This window comes from Camelus ferus, chromosome 2 (genome assembly GCF_009834535.1).
Source record: "Camelus ferus isolate YT-003-E chromosome 2, BCGSAC_Cfer_1.0, whole genome shotgun sequence".
NCBI lineage: Eukaryota > Metazoa > Chordata > Mammalia > Artiodactyla > Camelidae > Camelus > Camelus ferus.
This window is the reverse complement of record NC_045697.1, coordinates 116,600,280-116,619,637: the sequence shown is the minus strand read 5'-3', so window position 1 is coordinate 116,619,637 and position 19,358 is coordinate 116,600,280. Positions and strand designations below refer to the sequence as shown.

The following is a 19,358-nucleotide window of genomic DNA, read 5'->3' as shown; positions in this document are numbered from 1 at the left end:
TTCTTCAACAATTTAATTCGCCTTTGTGGAAGAAAGGAAGAGAGGGAGGGGACTGGAGGAATGGAAGTGGAGATGATGATGACTAGGGTGGGAGTGTAAGCCCTACCTAAAGGCATTCTGATTCCAGTTTTAAAAACTGACCTGGTTCAACACGTACAGACACATAAATTCATGCAGACAGACATTCACAGAGAGGTGTGTACAGGCCTGTGGGCCACGAGTTTACAGCCCTTGGTATAAAGAAAAAAACTGGTTCAGATCTTCATGAAGGATTGGCTACAAAAGGCCAGGGAGAAGGCAAGGCTGAAGATGACTCCAAGGTTTCCATCTTGAGTAAAAGTGATGGGGAGACGTGGTGACAGACAGTGGGGAGCACTTGAACTCCAATTTAGATGTTTTTTCATTTGGTGATTAACGGTCACTCGGGAAATTTCCAACAGGCATTTGGAGAAGCGGGACTCAAGCTCAGGAGTTTATGTCTATTACACTTTATTTTTTGTTGAAAAATAGCATTTTCTTGTGCTTTGGGTTGAAGGGCTCAATCCAGGTTATCCATTTCCACCTTTATCTGCAGAACACTGACTCCCATCAGTGTCTCTGTTCAATTCCATAGAAAAATGGAACTCTAGGCTTTACAGAAAATATATTAAGAGTAAATATCATTTTTTTTACTCGGCTTGTACCATATTTTTGAGCGGGAACTATCATAGGGAAATGCCAGAAATGAGCGAGTTGACTCATATGTAAGTAAGTACTGAAGTATCAAAGAGGACAATAATCCAAGTAATATTTTTCAAAACTATAATTTTTTGAGACATTTCATATAAATGCTAGTGAACAAAAGAGACAAACGGGTAAAAGTATTATGTATACATTGCCTAGCTTGCTAAATGTTAGCTTTGTGTGACAGCTAACGTGTAGATCCTAGAATTTAATCACTAAAAGCACATAATCCAATAATAAGAGCTTTCTTTATAAAAACTAGAGATAGCTCTGACAATCAAAACAAAGTATATTATCTGACATCCAAACAGAGTATAAGCTTCTTAAGGGCAAGGATATTACCTTTTTTCCCAGTATGCAAATGGAAGGCATTCAACACATTTGTTGAGAAAATGAATGAATGAATGAATGTATGGGACTTTTTTGAGAGCACATCAGTATCCTTAAATCAAACTCAAATATTTCAGTTTGTCTTTATACAACACAAACATATAAACTGGATATAAAGGAGAATTGAAGGTCTAAGCCAACTGAGACTCATCAGCAGAAAAAAGGGATTTTCAGTTCGCTAATATTAGGAATGAAAGAACATCTGGTAACAGGCATTTCAAGAGAGGGTTACTAGTTAATCAAACTTTGACCTTCATTTATTAAAAAATCACTAAGCGACTGGAATGCATAGTCTAGAATAATGCTTCTTAACCTTTTTTCTTACCAATATTGCCCCCCTTCCCAAGCCTTTTCAGACATTTATTTGTCCCCCTCTGTGATATATTAATACTATGTGTATACTATGTTTCTATTTACATATGTCTGTTCTTTATCCATTAAAAAAGTAAGATTTTTTTTCACTCCCTAAGAACCAATTTTCACCCCCTTGGAATACTAACACTCGCATTGAGAATACACAGTTTTCTAGACTCCAGAACAGTTTATTTCTCCTATTAGTTTCCAAAAATGTGTCATAGGGAGTCTGAGAAATTCTTTTTCTATAAGAAGGATTCATTGCCAAGTTCAAGCAGCACTGGTCCAAAACCAACATGAAAGCTAATAACATCATTAGAGTCTTGTATGAAACTGTCTTCACCTGATGAAGTGTTTCCATGTGTTTATTCCACAGCAAGTCAGACTCACTACAGTGAAGTCTGTTGCTCTTTTCTCAATGAGCATCTGCTCCACCATAACATATAATGATGGTAATAACAATGGCATGACATTATTAGAGGTCATCTAGTCCAAATCCATCCTTTCACTGTTAAAGAAACTGACATGGAAAGATTGTGTATGATTCATACAAGGGACGCCCCCCCCAACTTTGATAGTTTGGGTTTTTTGCTTGTTTTATTTCTTTCCTACCATGTATCGTTGCTTAAAAAATTAAAGGTTAGGTCCTTTCCAATGCAACAACAATTATGTGAACCTGGTCTGTGTCAAGCTGCCTATCAAATTGTGACCCTAGGGGAAATCTTTCTATACGATTTACTAGAAATCGCAATGGAATCACTTACTGATTAAAAATGGTTCAATTGTATGTACCAATTGACAGGTTCCTTTGTAACTAATTTTTAAAGGAAGCAAAGGTAGTGGAATGTGAGAATTGAAATATTGAGGAATATAAAATTATTTAAGTTCTTGGATGTGTTTTAAACAAGAAAACACTATTTTTATTGTCATGCAAAAACTGAGATGCTTTCTGTTTGTTAAATAAAAACAGAAAGGGAGAACACAACTGAAAATTTTTTTCCCAGTTTTATTATGTCTTTGTTGTCAGAATTAAACCATGTTCTAAGTTAAATTTAAGAAAAGATGAATATCTCTAATAATACAAGATCAACAGTTAGACTTAGTCCAAATGGAACTATGAAGGAGTTCTCAAGATGGCAGAGTACAGACACCCTGAGCTCACCTCCTTCCACAAGCACACCTAAATCACAACCATCTGCAAAACAACCAGCAATGAAAAAGACCAGAACCTACCAGAAAATATCTTCTACAACTAAAGACAGAAAGAAGTAACCACAAGAAGACAGGTAGGAGGGGCAGAGTCACGATACAGTCAAGACCTACACCCCCAAGTGGGCGACCCACAAACAGGAGAATAATTATAACTGCAGATTCTCCCAAAAGAGTGAGGGTCTGAGCCCCACATTGGGCTCCATGTCCTGTACCAGGAAGACAAGCTCCAAGAACATTTGGCTTTGAAGGCCATCAGGGCTTACTTTCAGCAGTTCCAGAGGGCTGTGCGAAATAGAGACTCCACACTTAAGGGGCGCACACAAAATCTCACATGCACCGAGACCCAGGGCAGAAGCAGTAATCTGAAAGGAGCCTGGGTCAGACCCACCTGCTCATCTTGGAGAGTCTCCAGGAGAGGAGGAGGCAACTGAAGCTCACCCTGAGGACACAGATGCTGGTGGCAGCCGTTTTGAGGAGCTTGTTCTACCATGTGGACACTGATGCTGGGAAGTGCCATTGTGGAGTCTTCCTTCTGTTTATCAGCATCAGGACCCAGCCCTACCCCTGCCCACCATCCTGTAGGCTCCAGGACTAGGACGTCTCAGGCCAAGCAACTAACTGTATGGAGACACAGCCTCACCCAGCAGAGTCTGCCTTCAGACTTCCTGCACCCACAGCCACCCTGGACACAACCCTGGCCCCACACACCAGTAAGCAGGCACTAGACCCAGGATCCCACACAGCCCACACAGGGGGAGCCCCTAGAGCACACAGCTCTGGTGACCAGAGGGGAGTGTGCTACTGGGACACACAGGACGTCTCTTACAAACACTCACTTCTCCAGGGTCGGGAAACATAACTAACGTACCAGATACATGGAAATAAAAACAGAAAATGAGGCAAAATGAGGTGACAGAGGAACATGTTCCAAATGAAGGAACAAGATAAAACCCCAGAAGAACTAAGTGAAATGGAGATAGGCAATCTACCTGAGAAAGAGTTCAGGATACTGAGTGTAAAGACGATCAAAGAACTCAGGAGGAGAATGGATGCACAGAGCAAGAATTAGAAGTTTTTAAAAATGAGTTAGAAAATATAAAGAACAACCAAACAGAGCTGAAGACTACAATAACTGAAATGAAAAAACACACTAGAAGAAATCAACAATAGACTAAATGATACAGAGGAATGGACCAGTGAACTGGAAGACAGGGTAAAGGAAACCACCCAAGCTGAACAGTAAAAAGAAAAAAGAATGAAAAGAAATGAGGACATTTTAAGAAACCTCTGGGACAACATCAAGTGCACTAACATTTGCATTACAGGGTTCCCAGAAGGAGAGGTGGAGAACATATTTGAAGACATAATAGCTGAAAACATCCCTAACCTGGTTGGGGGGAAACAAGACATCTAGGTCCAGGAAGCACAGAGAGTCCCAAACAGGATCAACCTAAAGAGTCACACTGTAATTAAAATGAGAAAACTAAAGATAAGGAGAGAATATTAAAAGCACCAAGGGAAAAGTAAAAGTAACATTCAAGGGAACTCCCATGAGACTATCAGCTGATTTTTCAACAGAAAGTCTACAGGCCAGAAGGGAGTGGCACAGTATACATTGAAAGTGATCAAAGGGAAAGACCTACAACCAAGAGTATTGTACCCGGCAAAGCTTTCATCCACGTTTGAAGGAGAGCTCAAAAGTTTCACAGACAAGCAAAACCCAAAAGAGTTCGGCACCATCAAGCCAGCTTTACAACAAATGTTAAAGGAAATTCTCTAAGCAAAAAAGAAAAGGCCACAACCCAACTAGAAACGTGAAAATCACTACAGGAAAAACCTGGTAAATGCAAATATACAGTAAAGGTAGTAAATCAACCTCATACAAAGCTAGTGGGAAGAGTGAAATACTAAAGTAGTAAAATTATTTATATCCACAATTAGCGGTTAAGGGATACACAAAACAAACAGATGTACAATGTGATGTCAAAAACAACTGTTGTTGGGGGAGGAGAGTGAAAAATGCAGGAGTATTAAAATGCTTTTGAAATCAACAGATCAGCAACTTAAGGCAAAGGAAACAAAAGCAAAAGTACACGAATGAGGCCTAATTAAACTTAAAAGCCTTTGCACAGCAAAGGAAACCATCAACAAAATGAAAAGACAACCTACTGAATGGGAGAAAATATTTGCAAATGATATGACCAACAAGGGGTTAATATACAAAATATATAAAGAGTACTTACAACTCAATGTCACAAAAACCAAGAACATGATTAAAAAATGGGCAGAAACCTGAATAGACATTTTTCCAAAGGAGACATACAGATGGCCAACAGGCACATGAAAAGATGCTCAACATCACTCATCATCAGGGAAATGCAAATCAAAATTACAATGAGGTACACCTCACATCTGTCAGAATAGCTGTCATCAAAAAGGACACAAATAAAAAGTGTTGGTGAGGCTGTGGAGAAAGCGAACCCTCATACACTGCTGGTGGGAATGCAGTTTGGTGCAGCCACTGTGGAAAACAGTATGGAAGTTCCTCAAAAAATTAAAAATAGAACTACCGTGTGACCCATAAATTCCACTCCCAGGTGTATATCTGAAGAAAATGAAAACACTAATTCAAAAACATACATGTACCGCACTGTTCATAGCGTCATAATTTACAATAGCCAAGACATGAAAGCAAACCGAGTGCCCATCAACAGAACAAAGGATAAAGATGTTTTAAATACATACACACACACACACAATGAAATACTACTCAGTGATAAAAAGGATAAAATGCCATTTGCAGCAATATGGATGGACCTAGAATATATTATGCCAGTGAAGTCAGTCAGACAGAGAAAGACAAATACTGTATGTTGTCACTTACATGTGGAATCTAAAACATAAAACAAATTAGTAAACATAACAAAACAGAAAGAGACTCACAGATATAGAGACCAAACTAGAGGTTACTAGTGGGGAGAGGGAAGAGGGGAGGATGAGACAGGGGCAGGGGAAGAAGAGATACAAATTTCTATGTATTAAATAAATGAGCTGCATCACAGGGAATATAGCCAATATTTTATAATAATTATAAATGAAGTATAATCCATAAATATTTTGAATCACTTTGTTGTACACCTGAAACTAATATAATATTGTGGATCAACTATATCTCAATACAATTAATTAATTTAAATAAATAAAATGAAAATAACTCTCAAAATCTGTTAAAAAAATTTTTAAATGGTATTAGGAATACAAGAGTGACACCATGAAGCAAAGTGTTTCCTGAGAGCTGGTGTTAAAGTAAATAAAGTTTATAGTTACTCATACTGTTTTTAAAAGTAAAGAAAAAACTTTAAGAACCAAAATTCGCATTTATTTCAGGTCGCTTCAGTGGAACTTAATAAGAAAGCTTCCTCGTGATGGCTTCAAGAAGTACCATGATCTTCAGCAACTGTAAGAAAAATTTTAATTCTTGGTATTAAATTAGCTGACTTTTGCAGGGGACATACCTGTTTCTTCCCACTTCTGCAAGAACCAACTGTTTAAGTCCAATCCCTCTTTGGGGAATTATTTCACTGTTAGCTGGAGACTACGAGGTAACATTTTTTTTTTTTCCTGAGCAATTCTAAAAGCCATCTGAGAAAAATCTCAGATACCTACCCCCAAAGAACCTGGAGGACGTGTGCTGTGAATCCTCCCACCACACTCCCCCCTGGTGAAGATACTCAGGTGGTGTCACTCGCTGCCCCTCCGTGCATCTTAGAGAAAGATGTAATGGCCTTTCACCAGATCTGCCATCGAGATTAGATAGTGAAGAGCTTTCCTATGTTTGCAAATTCAAGCTCTACCTGAGAGAGCAAGTCCTTGTGGGTTGAAACCTCCAAGCATGCTGGTTTGGGGACTTAATTCCATTTTCACTTCTGCCTTGTTGGCTGAGTTTTATTTTACCCTTGAGTAGTTATCTGACATGCAGCTTCCCTTCAGTTTAAGATTATCTATGTACTTGCAGGATCCATAATAGACCAGGTGACGGCTGCCTGCTCTTTAGGTCAACTTTGTGGCTAGATCATACTGTCATGTGCTTAAACGGTTGCGTTGAAATGCCGGCACCACACTATCTAGAAAATGTCTCAGAACTTCTGGCTTCATTTTCACGTCTATATGGGTTTTAGTTCTGTAAAAAAACGAAAACAAAAAACCACTGGAGAACTCTGGTACGTGGATACAATCCACCTGTACATTTTTCTTTAGGATAACAGAAACAGAGTAGAATCAGAAGAAATATTTACCCACTTTGATAAAATGTTCTCAAAGCTCCGATGAGCTGCGGAAAAGTGTTTCATATTGGAAAATTAAATTCCAATAAAATGGCTTTTCAGAACTTTTTTGTAGACATTGATGGACTAACAGGGAAGAGCTTTTCAAAATCAGGCCTGATACAAAAATTTCAAGATACTTCCTTTTTCTGTTTTCTGATTTTGGGAGTAAGAGGACTTTTCTGAGCTGCAGCTCCACCTTATGTCCACATCGTTTAAAAGGGGTTAGGACTTCAACTCTAAACATCAGAATTCAGTCATTTAGCATTTCTCACACAACAAACGCTGAATTAATTCTTGAACAACCAATTTGTTCCAAGTAAGAGGTCAAAATAGCTTAATTACAAAAAAAAATTCTAATAGGTTATTAGAGACATAGTTTGTCTCAAACTCCAGGCAATATAGTCTATTGTTCAGTAGATCATTACCATAGTTAGAAATAAATGAATGAACACCACGACTCAGGTATAAACTCATGTATAAATGAATGCCATGAAAGTTTGACTGTGCTTTAGTGAGGAAGCTGCATTATCTCCTACACGATTGGACCCTCAGCATGCTAGGTGGATGACAGACTTAATAATAATATTTTACAATTAAAGTGAGGTTTTCTTGCATGTTGGAGAAATAGGGACTCTCCTTTAGTCGACGTTTCTGATTAAGAGACTTCTTTCATAGGGGCTTATCCTTTATTACTCCTAAAATCTGTGAAAAATTATACAAAAACTCAGAAAACCCTAAAGGACAATGGTGACCTGCATCAGAAGAGGAAATCAGGCTCGAAGCCCCTCCTTGTCCTGTTCACAACCTGTGGCTGGTGTGCACAGGTGTGCGATGCTTAAATGGGTGCGTGTGATGCAGTGGCTGGTGTCCGGGTTCTGTTTCCTCTGACCTGCTGTAAACTCCAGGCCCAACACCCAGCGTGACCTCGGGGAACTATGTGAACCCGCATCATTCTGGCTTGGCCTTCCAAGCTAATTTATATCCTTCCAGTCTGGATTCTCTTTATTTCTGTTTTTCTCTTTCATCATTTATCTTCCTGATGAGTTTCCTCAAACACTGTTTGGAGTTAAGACTTGGATATCACATTAATAAAATTCAAGTCCACTTGGCTGATCTGTGATCAGCATGGAATATGGTTTGGAGTCCTAACGATCTCACATACTTGTAGTTTTACCAGCACTGTGTCGAGCACTGTCAAGTTTGTAGAATTACAGCAGGAAATGTTAAAAAGTTAAAGAAAAACAAAGCCTCTAGGCCTCTTTGATTAGTGAATGCCTTACTATGCAGTAAACTAAAGTTTCACTCATAGAAAATTCAAACATTAAATTTTAGCTCTCATATGTTTACCTTTATAATGGGAATTTCTACATAAAGACGAGCCTAATCATACACTAACTTAATAGCAAAGCAAAGTACCATGCAGTTTCGCTACATTATTTTGTTGTGGCTACCCTTTTTCATTTTTAAAAAGTTCTAATTGTGGCAAAAAACATGCGACGTGAAACATACAGTCTTAACCATTTTTAAATGTACATTCAGGGGCGTTAAGGACACCCACAGTTTTGCACTCCCATCACCACCATCCACCCACAGGACTCTTCATTTGGCAAAACTGAAACTCAGTTTCATTATGTTTTCCTTTTAATCATCATTTTCACAGGTGTCTGCAAAACAATAAGATTAGATCCATATCCATCCATGCTTTCAGAGGACTGTCCAGTCTCACCAAGCTGTAAGTACCGGGGCCAATAATTTCCCCGCTCCCTGAGGTGTTCATGGGGAAGTGTTGAGCCGGGGCTCTGGATGTGCAAGGGAAGGAGGGGAGTGGCCCTAACTCGAGGCACTATCCCTGCCACCCCCAAGCAAAGTCACCCTGATGCAGGAAGAGGAGATTCCTGGCAGGAGGAATTTTCCAGGACGTCAGCACCAAGATCTGTCAGGGTGGAGAAAAGAGTGAAACTGGTGTGGTCCATGTATCAGTGGAAGTGGAATTTGAAGGAATACTTGCATAGGAATTGTAGGTGGAGAGGAAAGAAGTTGAAGTTGGAAGTTGAACAGAGACATGGCTCTAATAAGATGCACCCAGTGCTTATGATGTGCACGGCCTCAAATGTTCAACAGCCCAATAAATTAGGTACTCGTATTATTTCTATTTTACACTTGGGGAAACTGAGGCTCTCAGAAGCTGTTGATTGTTTAAGGCCACACGATTAACAAGTGGCAAAGCTGGGAACCAGTCTGTCTGATAGCAGACTCAGAGCAGCGAGTTGCTGCACTAGAGAAGTTGAGATAGAAATAAACACACAAGAGGAGGTCAGCGTCAGCCCCGTAGAACAGAGAGTCGGCTCGCTCTGCAGAAGAGTGAAAGGTCAAGTTGGGTGAGTGAGGTGGGGAAAGAGTCTCCAGGAAGACTTCAATGTCCTTTTCTCCAGAGCATCTCCCTGCCTGCCCCTGGTATGTCTCCCATCTCTCCTCACAGACTCTCTCTTTTCTTTTTAAGTTTTTTTAAAAACCCACTTTATTTAGGTATAATCCACATATTATACAATTTACCCATTTATAGTGCAAACTTCAGTGGTTTTCCTATATTCACAAATATGTGCGCCTATCACTGTGGTTTTATAAACTACTGATTTTAGAAGGTCTTCATCACCTCAAAAAGAAACCCCCATACTCTTCAGCTCTTACCCCGCTGGCCGCCATCCGTTAGCCTAGCCCTAAGAAGCCACTAGTCTACTTTCTCTGTATATAGATTTCCCCATTCTGGACGGTCGTATGAGTGCAGTCATACAGAATGTGGTCTTTCGTGACTATCTTCTCTCACTCCTCACAGCCTCTTTGTGGCGAAGCTGCACTAAGTCCCCTGGCGAGCCTCTCACCTCATTTTGCCCCCCTTTACGCCTCTTGCCTTTGCACAAGCCGTCTCCCCTGTGCAGAATCACTCCAGCCACTCCAGCCATTCGTGACATGTCTCCATCCAAGACTCTTCTCAACTGAGCCTCCTTTAGTTAAGACTTCCTGTCTCCTCACCCGTCCAAACTCCGTACCCCCAACCCCCAGCAGAGCCTGGTGTCTCCTCTGCTACAAAGTCAGGGCAACTGTCTGCTACATACACTCGCTTTTCCCTCTGTGACCGCCTGCTCCCACGCTGTCTTCTTCTAGACCCAAAGCCCCTCGAAGAAAGGGATCTGATACCTAGCACAGTGCTGTACAGTAGGTGCTCAAAAACAGTTTGCTCAACTCAGCCATAAAAAAGAATAAAATAATTCCATTTGCATCAACATGGATGGACCTGGAGATTGTCCATCCAAGTGAAGTAAGTCAGACAGAGAAAGACAAATACCATATGACATCACTTATATGCAGAATCTAAAAAAACAAATGACACAAAAGAACTTATTATGAAACAGAAAGACAGACATAGAAAACAAACTTACAGTTACCAGCGGTGAAGGGGGGTGGGAAGGGATAAACCGGGAGTAAAGGATTTACAGATACTAACTAGTATATATAAAATAGATGAATAACAAATTTCTATTGCATGGCACAAGGAACTATATTCAATACCTATAGTGAAAAAGAACATGAAAAGGAATATATGTATGTGTACATATGACTAAAACATGATGCTGGTCACCAGAAATTGATGCAACATTGTAAATTGACTATGTTTTGATTAAAAAAATAATTTGATGAATAAATGAATAGACAGAGTGATTGACTGATGGGTGGTTGGTTGATCAGTGGGAATTTAAAAACTAGACACAGAAAGGTAAGTGCTAAAGAACTTTTAGAGACCAAAGGCAGGAAAATGACCGATGAGAACAGCATGTGAGAAACTTGAAGATGGGTGACTATTGTTCTTTTCCTTGTACTATTAGGAAGGTAACAAATTTACTGGAGTCGTTTCTCTTTTTTCAGGTATCTCAGTCATAACAGGATAACCTTCTTGAAGCCAGGTGTTTTTGAAGATCTCCATAGACTAGAATGGCTGTATGTTTATTTTGGGTGGCATTTCATAGTATTAGTTTTTATGTTCGAAAAAATATATAAATGAATCAATTTTTTCTTCTGGCCGGCAGGATAATCGAAGATAATGCCCTCAATCGAATTTCCCCACTAACGTTTTATGGACTAAATTCTCTTATTCTCCTGTAAGTATTAAGAACGTAAGCAAATATTTCACTTGAAGGAAAAGACATGAATGAAAATTACTGCTTTAAAATGAATATGTGTGTGTGTATATATATATATATATATATATGACTGGGACATTGTGCTATATACCAGAAATTGACACATTGTAACTGGCTGTACTTCAATTAAAAAAAAAAGAAAAAGAAAATTACTGCTTTAAGTTTAATGGCATTAAATTTGGAATTAAAGCCCTACAAAGGCCTTTCAGCTAAAAACCATCTCTAATCATATTCTATGAGGCTATTTTGTGGTTCTAACCATTTTATAAGATCTTCTGTCTTCCAGAATGTCAGTTCATCAAAAATGAACACAGCCTCACTGACATATTATATTGGAATATTCTTAAGCAGACCAGAACTAGCCTGCCTATATTAATTTTGGTAAAGAAAAACCACCGTCATTCAAAGTCACCTCCTTTCTGACTGCCCACTTACCGGAGGGCACAGCCTCTTTCCAGCTGCTGACCTACTGCTTTCTCCGCATGACAGCTACTTTGTCTGATTGTACTATTAACATGCACTGAAATCTAACACAGCATCTAGGAAAAGATTAAAGTGAGAAGACAACAACTTAGTGGATTTTCACCGTTTTGTAAGAATCGTGATAAAATCGTGTTTGACGTAAGTTGAGAAAAGAAATGGGAAATGGGACTCTTCTCTGTTTCTCTTCTTTTTCAGAGCATTGATGAATAACGTCCTTACCCGCCTGCCCAACAAGCCCCTTTGCCAGCACATGCCGAGACTGCACTGGCTGTAAGTTGCGGTCTCTCTCCCTTCAGGAGGCAACTGACTGTTCTGGGTTTGCCTAGCTTACTTCAGATGTTAGGTTTTCTTCCCAAAGGATGGTTGTTAATATTGTGTCACATTTCCTCAAATTTTCTTAGCATGATTTTTTTTTTTTATTAAGCATCCGTATTATCTAAACTAATGCCTCTAAACTCTCACCAAAGTAAAACATCTCAAAAAGAACCCAAAAATACTTTGGAGGCAGGGATTTCTGAAGTCCATCACAACAGAATATATTCCACAGAATTTTTCCCATAGTAGCTTTGCTTGTGGTGATTAGCACCACTCTACCTATGCAGAACTCAATTACCCAGTAAATGTGTCTATTTAAAACACAGATAACATGAAGAAATAAATCCAAAATAACAATTCAGTAAACTGCATATCTTGTGAAAATTCCCTCTGTCTCTCATTTCGTAGGAAGTTCCCAAAAGTTTGGTTGTTTGAGTTCTAAGCTCACAGCAGATTATAAGTGCCAAGTTAATAGTAGGAGGGGAAAGTTAGAGATGTTGACTTTAGTGAGAAGTAGTAATTATCAACCTGATAGTAAAGCAGGAGCAAGAAGTGCTATAAAAAGCAAAAACAGTCATTCAAAACACACTAGTTTGGAACCATATAGGGAACAGAAACAGCCCCCAAATCATTACAAAGTCCAGAGGGCATCTTGGTATGACAGTACAGTACCCTCACTGATGACAAACTAAGTCATCAAGGAAAGGGCAAATTAGGTTCAATGTAGCCTTTGTAGTGATGAAATTTTGATTCAAAAGAATTCATTAACAGTTATTACAAAGTGGGGAGGGTATAGCTCAGTGGTAGAGTGAGTGCCTAGCATGCATGAGGTCCTGGGTTCAATCCCCAGTACCTCCACTAAAAATAAATAGACTTAATTATCTCCTCCTCAGAATAAACAGTCATTAACAGTTATTACATGCTCAGTAATCCAAACTTAGTAATGAAGTAAAATTGATCAATATTTGCATAAGTAAATTAGCAAGTAAAAATTCATGCACTGAGACCAGAAGCAAATGTGGCAGGTACTACACACATACAATAATAAATCTTTACTTTGCTTTTAAAAAGGCAGCCATATGTACATTTCAGATTAAAATAAAAATGATTAGAATTTATTACTAAAGAGGTGGACTTTTAAATATTTCATTACTAAAATTATAATCTTTAAATTTTAGCTCTCCAAAACAAATCATTCCACATGTATTCCTGATGGTGAACATTATTCCAATCTTAATGCTAGTAATAATTATTTTTTGCTTTGTAAGTATTCATTTTTAAAAATTAATTACAATAGTTCTACCTTGCACACGAACTTTTGTTTAGTAAAGTATCAACTAGAAAATCTGATAGATGTGTTGGCAAAAATTTTTTTAACTATGATTAAGTGGAAAGATATAAGTGAAATAAAAAGACATATGGCAGCCCAGGATAATATACTTGCAAGATATATGACAGACAACAGATTAAAACCTTTTATATAAATTTTATATATTTATATATATTTTTACATGTGCTTAAAACTTTTTATTGTTCTTTCAAAGCAATAAATAAAACTATAAACACAATAATAAAAGTTGTGAAATTCAAAAAGGAAGAAATATAAGTAATAAATAAGCAGATGGGAAAATAGCCAAAGGTGAGCTAAAGATCAAGAGAATAAAGTAAATTTAATTTTAGGATGAGACTAAGCAAGTTTATATATAGGCAGAAAGAGCTGATATAAAGAATTTGAAAATACAGAAAACAAGGATACATTATGGAGCAAGGTCCTGGAAACCATGGAAATGATGGACAAATAAAATGTGATACACATGCGGGCTCAATGAAGATGAGTGAACTCCTCGCTTCAATCAGCATGGCTCAATGTCAAGACCATAATGTAAAATATAATATAAAGAAAAAGTCACAGAAGAGTATGTATCGTATATTACAATCCCACATTCCAACAATACTGCTAAAGGTATAGAAAGTCACAAGACATCACTGCTCCCTCTACCAATGAGAAAGAACTTTGTAATCTACACAATCAGGATTTTCTCAAGCCCGTCAGAGAGCTACAGTAGTAAGGCAAGCAAGTGAACTGAATCCTAAGGAGTGACAAGGAGAGATGGGACATACACAACGTTTCATCTTTGGCAGAGCACAGGGTGAAGAATTGACCGTCATGGAGCAGGTACAAAGAAACTAGCTAAAATTTCAATAAACCTGTGAAGGTTAAGTGTGGGCTTATGTAAAATTTTGGAATAACTGGGAACCCACACTCAAGCGGAGCCAGCTACTCCCACCAGATTCTTCTCCTCTGGTCTCCCCCAGCTCACAAGAGAAGATGGGAGCAGGTAAGGAAACCAGAGAGAGTCCTCCTTGGTGGACAGGGGCACAAACCCACCTTCTTCCCTAGACTCTTTCCTCTTATGAATAAAAGCTTTATGCCACCAGGAGAGCGACAGAAAGTCCTCCTGCAGCCAGGGACCAGGCAGAGATCTACTGCTTCCAAAGGAGCATCAGAAGGGAAAGCTGTCTGCTCCAGTGGTAGAGGCAGATAAACCTCTCCAGCCCAGCACTCTGCCCTGTTACAAAGTAGTGGGTGATGCTCACTTGGGTTGGGGCATCTGGGGTATGGGGGACAGCAATACTGAGAAAGCCCTATCCCTAAAAGAGCAAGAAAAACATTCCACTGTCAAATTATTGTGCAATCAACAGAACCAGACCCAGAGATAGCTCAAATGTTACAACTACCAAACAAGGAAATTAAAATTAAAATACTAATGATTTATCAGTTAAACAGTTTAGTGGAAAAGGTGGTCCATATAGATGAACACATGGGAAATGTCTGCAAAGAGAGGGAAGCTGTTAAAGTGAATCAGAGAATTACTTCGACAGGTATAGCAGCAGACTGAACACAACTGAGGAAAGAATCAATGACCTTGAAGATAGGCCGACAGAAGGCTCTCATTTGAATTAAAAGGACAGAACAGAGAATCCCGAAGTTGTGGGATAACATAAGATTGTCTAAAAATGTGTAAAAGGAGTCACAGAAAAAAGAAAGAGAGAGAGAGGGAAATCAGGACAGATGATGTTACCAAGCCAAATTTGGGTCCACTCGCCTGATGCACAGTAAAGCCAATGCACTGACACTGGGTTGTGGTGAAGGAAAGTACAGTGTTTATTGCAGGTGCCAAACAAGGAGAATGGGCAGAGCATGCTCAAAAGACACAAACTCCCTGATGGCTTTCAGGGAAGGGCTTTTCAAGGCAAGATGAGGGAGGCAGTCACAGAGTGTGTGATCAGCTTGTGAACATTCTTCTAATTGGTTGGTGGTAAGGTAACTGGGTGGTATTTTGGGAATCTTATTCATCAGCCTTCTGGTTCCCATCAGTCTGGGGTCTACGTGCTAATGGTCAGCACAAAGTTAACTTCTCCCACCTGGTGGGGGTTTCAGTATCTGAAAATGACTCAAGGATGCAGCTCAGGATATCATCTCTAGCCCCCGAGGAGGAACTAAAGGCCCTTGACTTTGTCTTATGGCTAAACTATTATTATTTTGACTGTTTTTCTTTGTTTCTGCATTTTCTCATTTTCCTGATTAAATCTTCTCTTTGGAACTTGGGGAAGGCCTAGGAGGCTAAAGATTTCCTACAAACAAGAGGCAGGTCAGGGGACACAGGGGGGCTTGTCTCACAGGGTCCTGCTTAGTTTCAGAGAAGTACCTGGAGAGAGAATGACCAAGAATTTTCTAAAATTAATAGAATACAACAAACCAAAAATCTAAGAACCTCAGAAAAAAACAAGCAGAAGTAGAAAAGGAAAAAAAAAAAAACTGGACAAATCAGTCAAACTGGTGAAAACCAAAGATAAAGAAAAAACCTTGGGGCAACCAGAAAAAATGGAGATACTACACACTGTAAAATGAAGATAAGAAGTGCAACACTAATTTTTTTTAAGCTGGAGGGACTGTGTTAGTATTAGGAAAAAATAGACTTCTGAACAAAGACTATCACCAGCGATAAAGAGAGATAACATGTAAGATAAAGGGGTCAATTCGGCAAGAGGACATAATAATCTTAGATGGGTGAGCAGTCTCAAAATGAATGAAGTGGAAACCACAGAACCATAAAAATAGAATAGCTAGGAGTCAAGAGATGTCATTTAAAACTAACAGATCTACCAATATGTGGATATTTGATATTCTTAAGGTGAACACTAATAAATAGCATGTAATTGATCAAAATCCTGTGGTGGGAGAGAGAGAAGAACAGAAAGGAAGACAATATATACTAATTTCATCACTTCTTTTAATAGGAAATTAATGAGTACTAGTGTTATTCTCTAAGAAGGAGAAGATACAGTCTATTGGGTAGTTATCAAGATAACCAATAGAATATTCAGCCTTTTTAAATATTGGAAGAAGTAAAAATTTTAAGCCATTTGTTGAAAGATTTTTAACCTATAAATATAGCAACCAATATCTATATAATATATAGGTTATAATACGTATAAACATAGCAACCTGTAAATATAATAATATTTTTAAATAGCAGGTTACGGTCAGTTATATTAGTCATATCAATAAATATAAGTGGACTAAATTCATCTACTAAAGACAAAAAAGGACTTTCAAATTGGCTTCTAAAGTAAAACCTAACTCAGGACTATTAACCAAAACATTGCAACTATAAGTGATTAAGAGGGATTAAAAATAAAAGGCTGCTCAAAAGTATGCCATGTACATGCAAACAAACAAACAAACAAAACACAGGCGTCGTATATTTTTGGCCAAGTAGGCAGAATTCTGGCCAACAGTACAAAGAAGGGCATTTAAACACTATAGTGTGCAATTTCCAATATGAGATATTACATTAGGAGTATACGTGCCCCAAAGAGATTCAGACAGCAACCAAAACAAAAGGAAAAATAGACACACAGTGGTAAGAGATAGTAATCCACCTCTTCCAGTCCATGAAAGATAAGTGAAACCGAAAGAGGATATGGAGAACTAAATACATAATTAATAAGCTAACACTGATCCACACCAAACTGCGATGTCCCTTCTCAACAACAGAACCGGTTTACTTGGGGAAATGTGCCCAGCTAAAATACTGCATTCCCAGCCTCCCTGCATGGAGAGGAGCCTAGTGACTGAGCCCTAACTAATGAGGGGGAAGAATTATGTGTGGAACTTCCAGGAAATCTCCTTGAAAAGAAACAGGCAGACCCTTCCCCTCTTTGCTCATCCAGAAAAAAAATGGATGCAATGGCTTGAGTTTTAGCAACATTTTGGACCATGAAGACAAGGACATGTGAACAGTGAATATGAAAGATTTTAGGTTTCTAACAACTTTGTAAAATTCCCAGACTTGCCTTGAATTACCTAACCCTAGTTTTCTTTAATTGAAACAAACAAACAAACAAACAAACAAAAAAGCCCTTGTGTAGCTATGCTGTTTTAGTTGGGTCTCTGTTGTATGCACCTGAACCTAAAAATCCCAATAAATATAAACCTGATAGTGAAGAATGCCCAAAGACATTCACCAAAATTGATCATATATTTTAAGATACATATGTTCACAAACCAAACTCATGACACACAGGATTAGCCTAAAGCAGGATGTGGGTCATAGCTTCCTCTGAGAATAGGAGACCAGATGCACATACAGGTAAGTTACAGATGTCGGGCAGAAGGGCAAAGGCTTTTCCATCCTTCATCACCTCAGTTTTCTCTATGAGGTAGGAACCAGAGATGTCTAAAGAAGGCAGGTGAGGAAGCAGACATAGGGGAGGTTTGCATGTTTAGAGCGCCACCAGGGGATAAGAGAGGAAGTGGAGAGGGAACAGGTGAGATTATTGGTGTTTTTGTTTTTTGTTATCGTTTTTCAGATACAAGCACATTTTTCATTTTCAGCCAGTTCTGCCTTGTATAAAGGGGAAAATAAAATGGTTAGGTTCAGAGGCTCATTCAGTTGGAAAAGTGGTCCAGACATGAAGTAAGCAAAACATGCTCTCAGGTCCCGGATTGCTGGGAGCTCTGGAACAAGGAGCGGATTTGTATGCCTCGGGTAACACTTGTGCGGCAAGCCAGATCTCTCCATCTCAGGGACAAAAACCTCTAATTTTAGGAAGAAAGCCAAAGCAAATTCACAAAGATGAAAATAAACTCAGCATTAAATTTTAACAGTTTAATCAAAAGTCCCTAATTTATGCCTCAAGGTGTGCTTCTTAGTGATTTTTACAAATTAGTGAATTAAGAGCAACTGAAATATTTTTTCTACCTTAACAGAAAAAAAAAAAAAGGTTTCACAAGTAGTTAACAAGAAAAGAACATCAACGCACCTAAAGCTATTTTGTGAGGCTTAGGCGAGCGTCACCACCTGGTGGCAGATTCGTGGCAACAACAAAATTGGGGAAAGAAAGAAGGTCTCTTGTCATTGACAACATACCATTTATAGGAGACCAAAAAGCCTTAGCCAAACCTAACAACCAAAAAAAGTAGTACTGTAGGTGTCCAACTTAATAGAGTAATAGATGTTTTTCTTTCGAAGGATGATCTAGAGTCAAGGTGTAAGATTTTAATACAATATTCCATACAGTACAGAAATCCTGTCTACAAAACCTCTGAGTTACGATAAATGCCCCTGCTAAGTCACACTAGCGGTGGGAAGCTCATTCTCCGGACCCCATTGACTGTGAGCGTAAATTTGAAATGTTTTGGGTCCTTCAACCAGTCAATCTAATTTTGCAATCTGATGCAACAGAGAAAAACCCATCCCTGACTTCAAATATAGCTCTCTGGCTTGCTCCTCTCTGTTATAAACATGCCTATTTCATTGACATCCCATTGACTTGATCTCTAGAACCCTTACATCCGGACAGACTTTGATTTGTCAGCATCTATTTTTCCTGCAGTGCCAAAACAGAACTGACTATCCCAGATGTAGCCTGGCCAGCAGAATACAGGCACTTCTGTTAATGCTCCTCAAGTTTCCCTTACAGATTTGAGCAGTCGTGTCACCCTTCAGCTCCCGTACTTTAGTCACAGTTGTTCCTGAATGGCTCTCTGCTGGATGGTGACCAGTAGGCTCAGTGTGGGGGCAGACTGAGTAGACTGAAGACCAGCATCTACTTCTGAAAGTGTATCCCTAAGCCCAGCTAACCCTGTTCTACAAACTTCCACTGTGAATGAACGATACCATAAAAGACGGGCAATAGAGGAACACGTTTGTGATAACCATGCAGAAGAGACGATCACACATAAACTTTCTGGCAAATTTTGCTGCTCAGACCAGACTCCTGTTGGTGACCTGCGATCACACAACAAGGGGCCTGGAGGAGGGTCTGCACGCACGCCCTGAAGTGGGAGTGC

The 19,358-nt window shown here is 39.0% G+C and overlaps 1 protein-coding gene across 5 annotated transcripts in view; it reads left to right on the top strand.

Moving 5' to 3' along the window:
- Positions 1–19,358, top strand: part of RXFP1 (relaxin family peptide receptor 1) — a 93,802-nt gene that overhangs the window by 51,373 nt on the left and 23,071 nt on the right. For all 5 annotated transcript variants that reach the window (XM_032465994.1, XM_032465987.1, XM_014556373.2 and 2 more), the window contains 5 exons: positions 6,067–6,138; positions 8,665–8,736; positions 10,926–10,997; positions 11,087–11,158; positions 11,879–11,953. In XM_032465994.1, the coding sequence (XP_032321885.1) occupies positions 6,067–6,138; positions 8,665–8,736; positions 10,926–10,997; positions 11,087–11,158; positions 11,879–11,953 (363 nt within the window). The remainder of the gene's footprint in view (positions 1–6,066; positions 6,139–8,664; positions 8,737–10,925; positions 10,998–11,086; positions 11,159–11,878; positions 11,954–19,358) is intronic.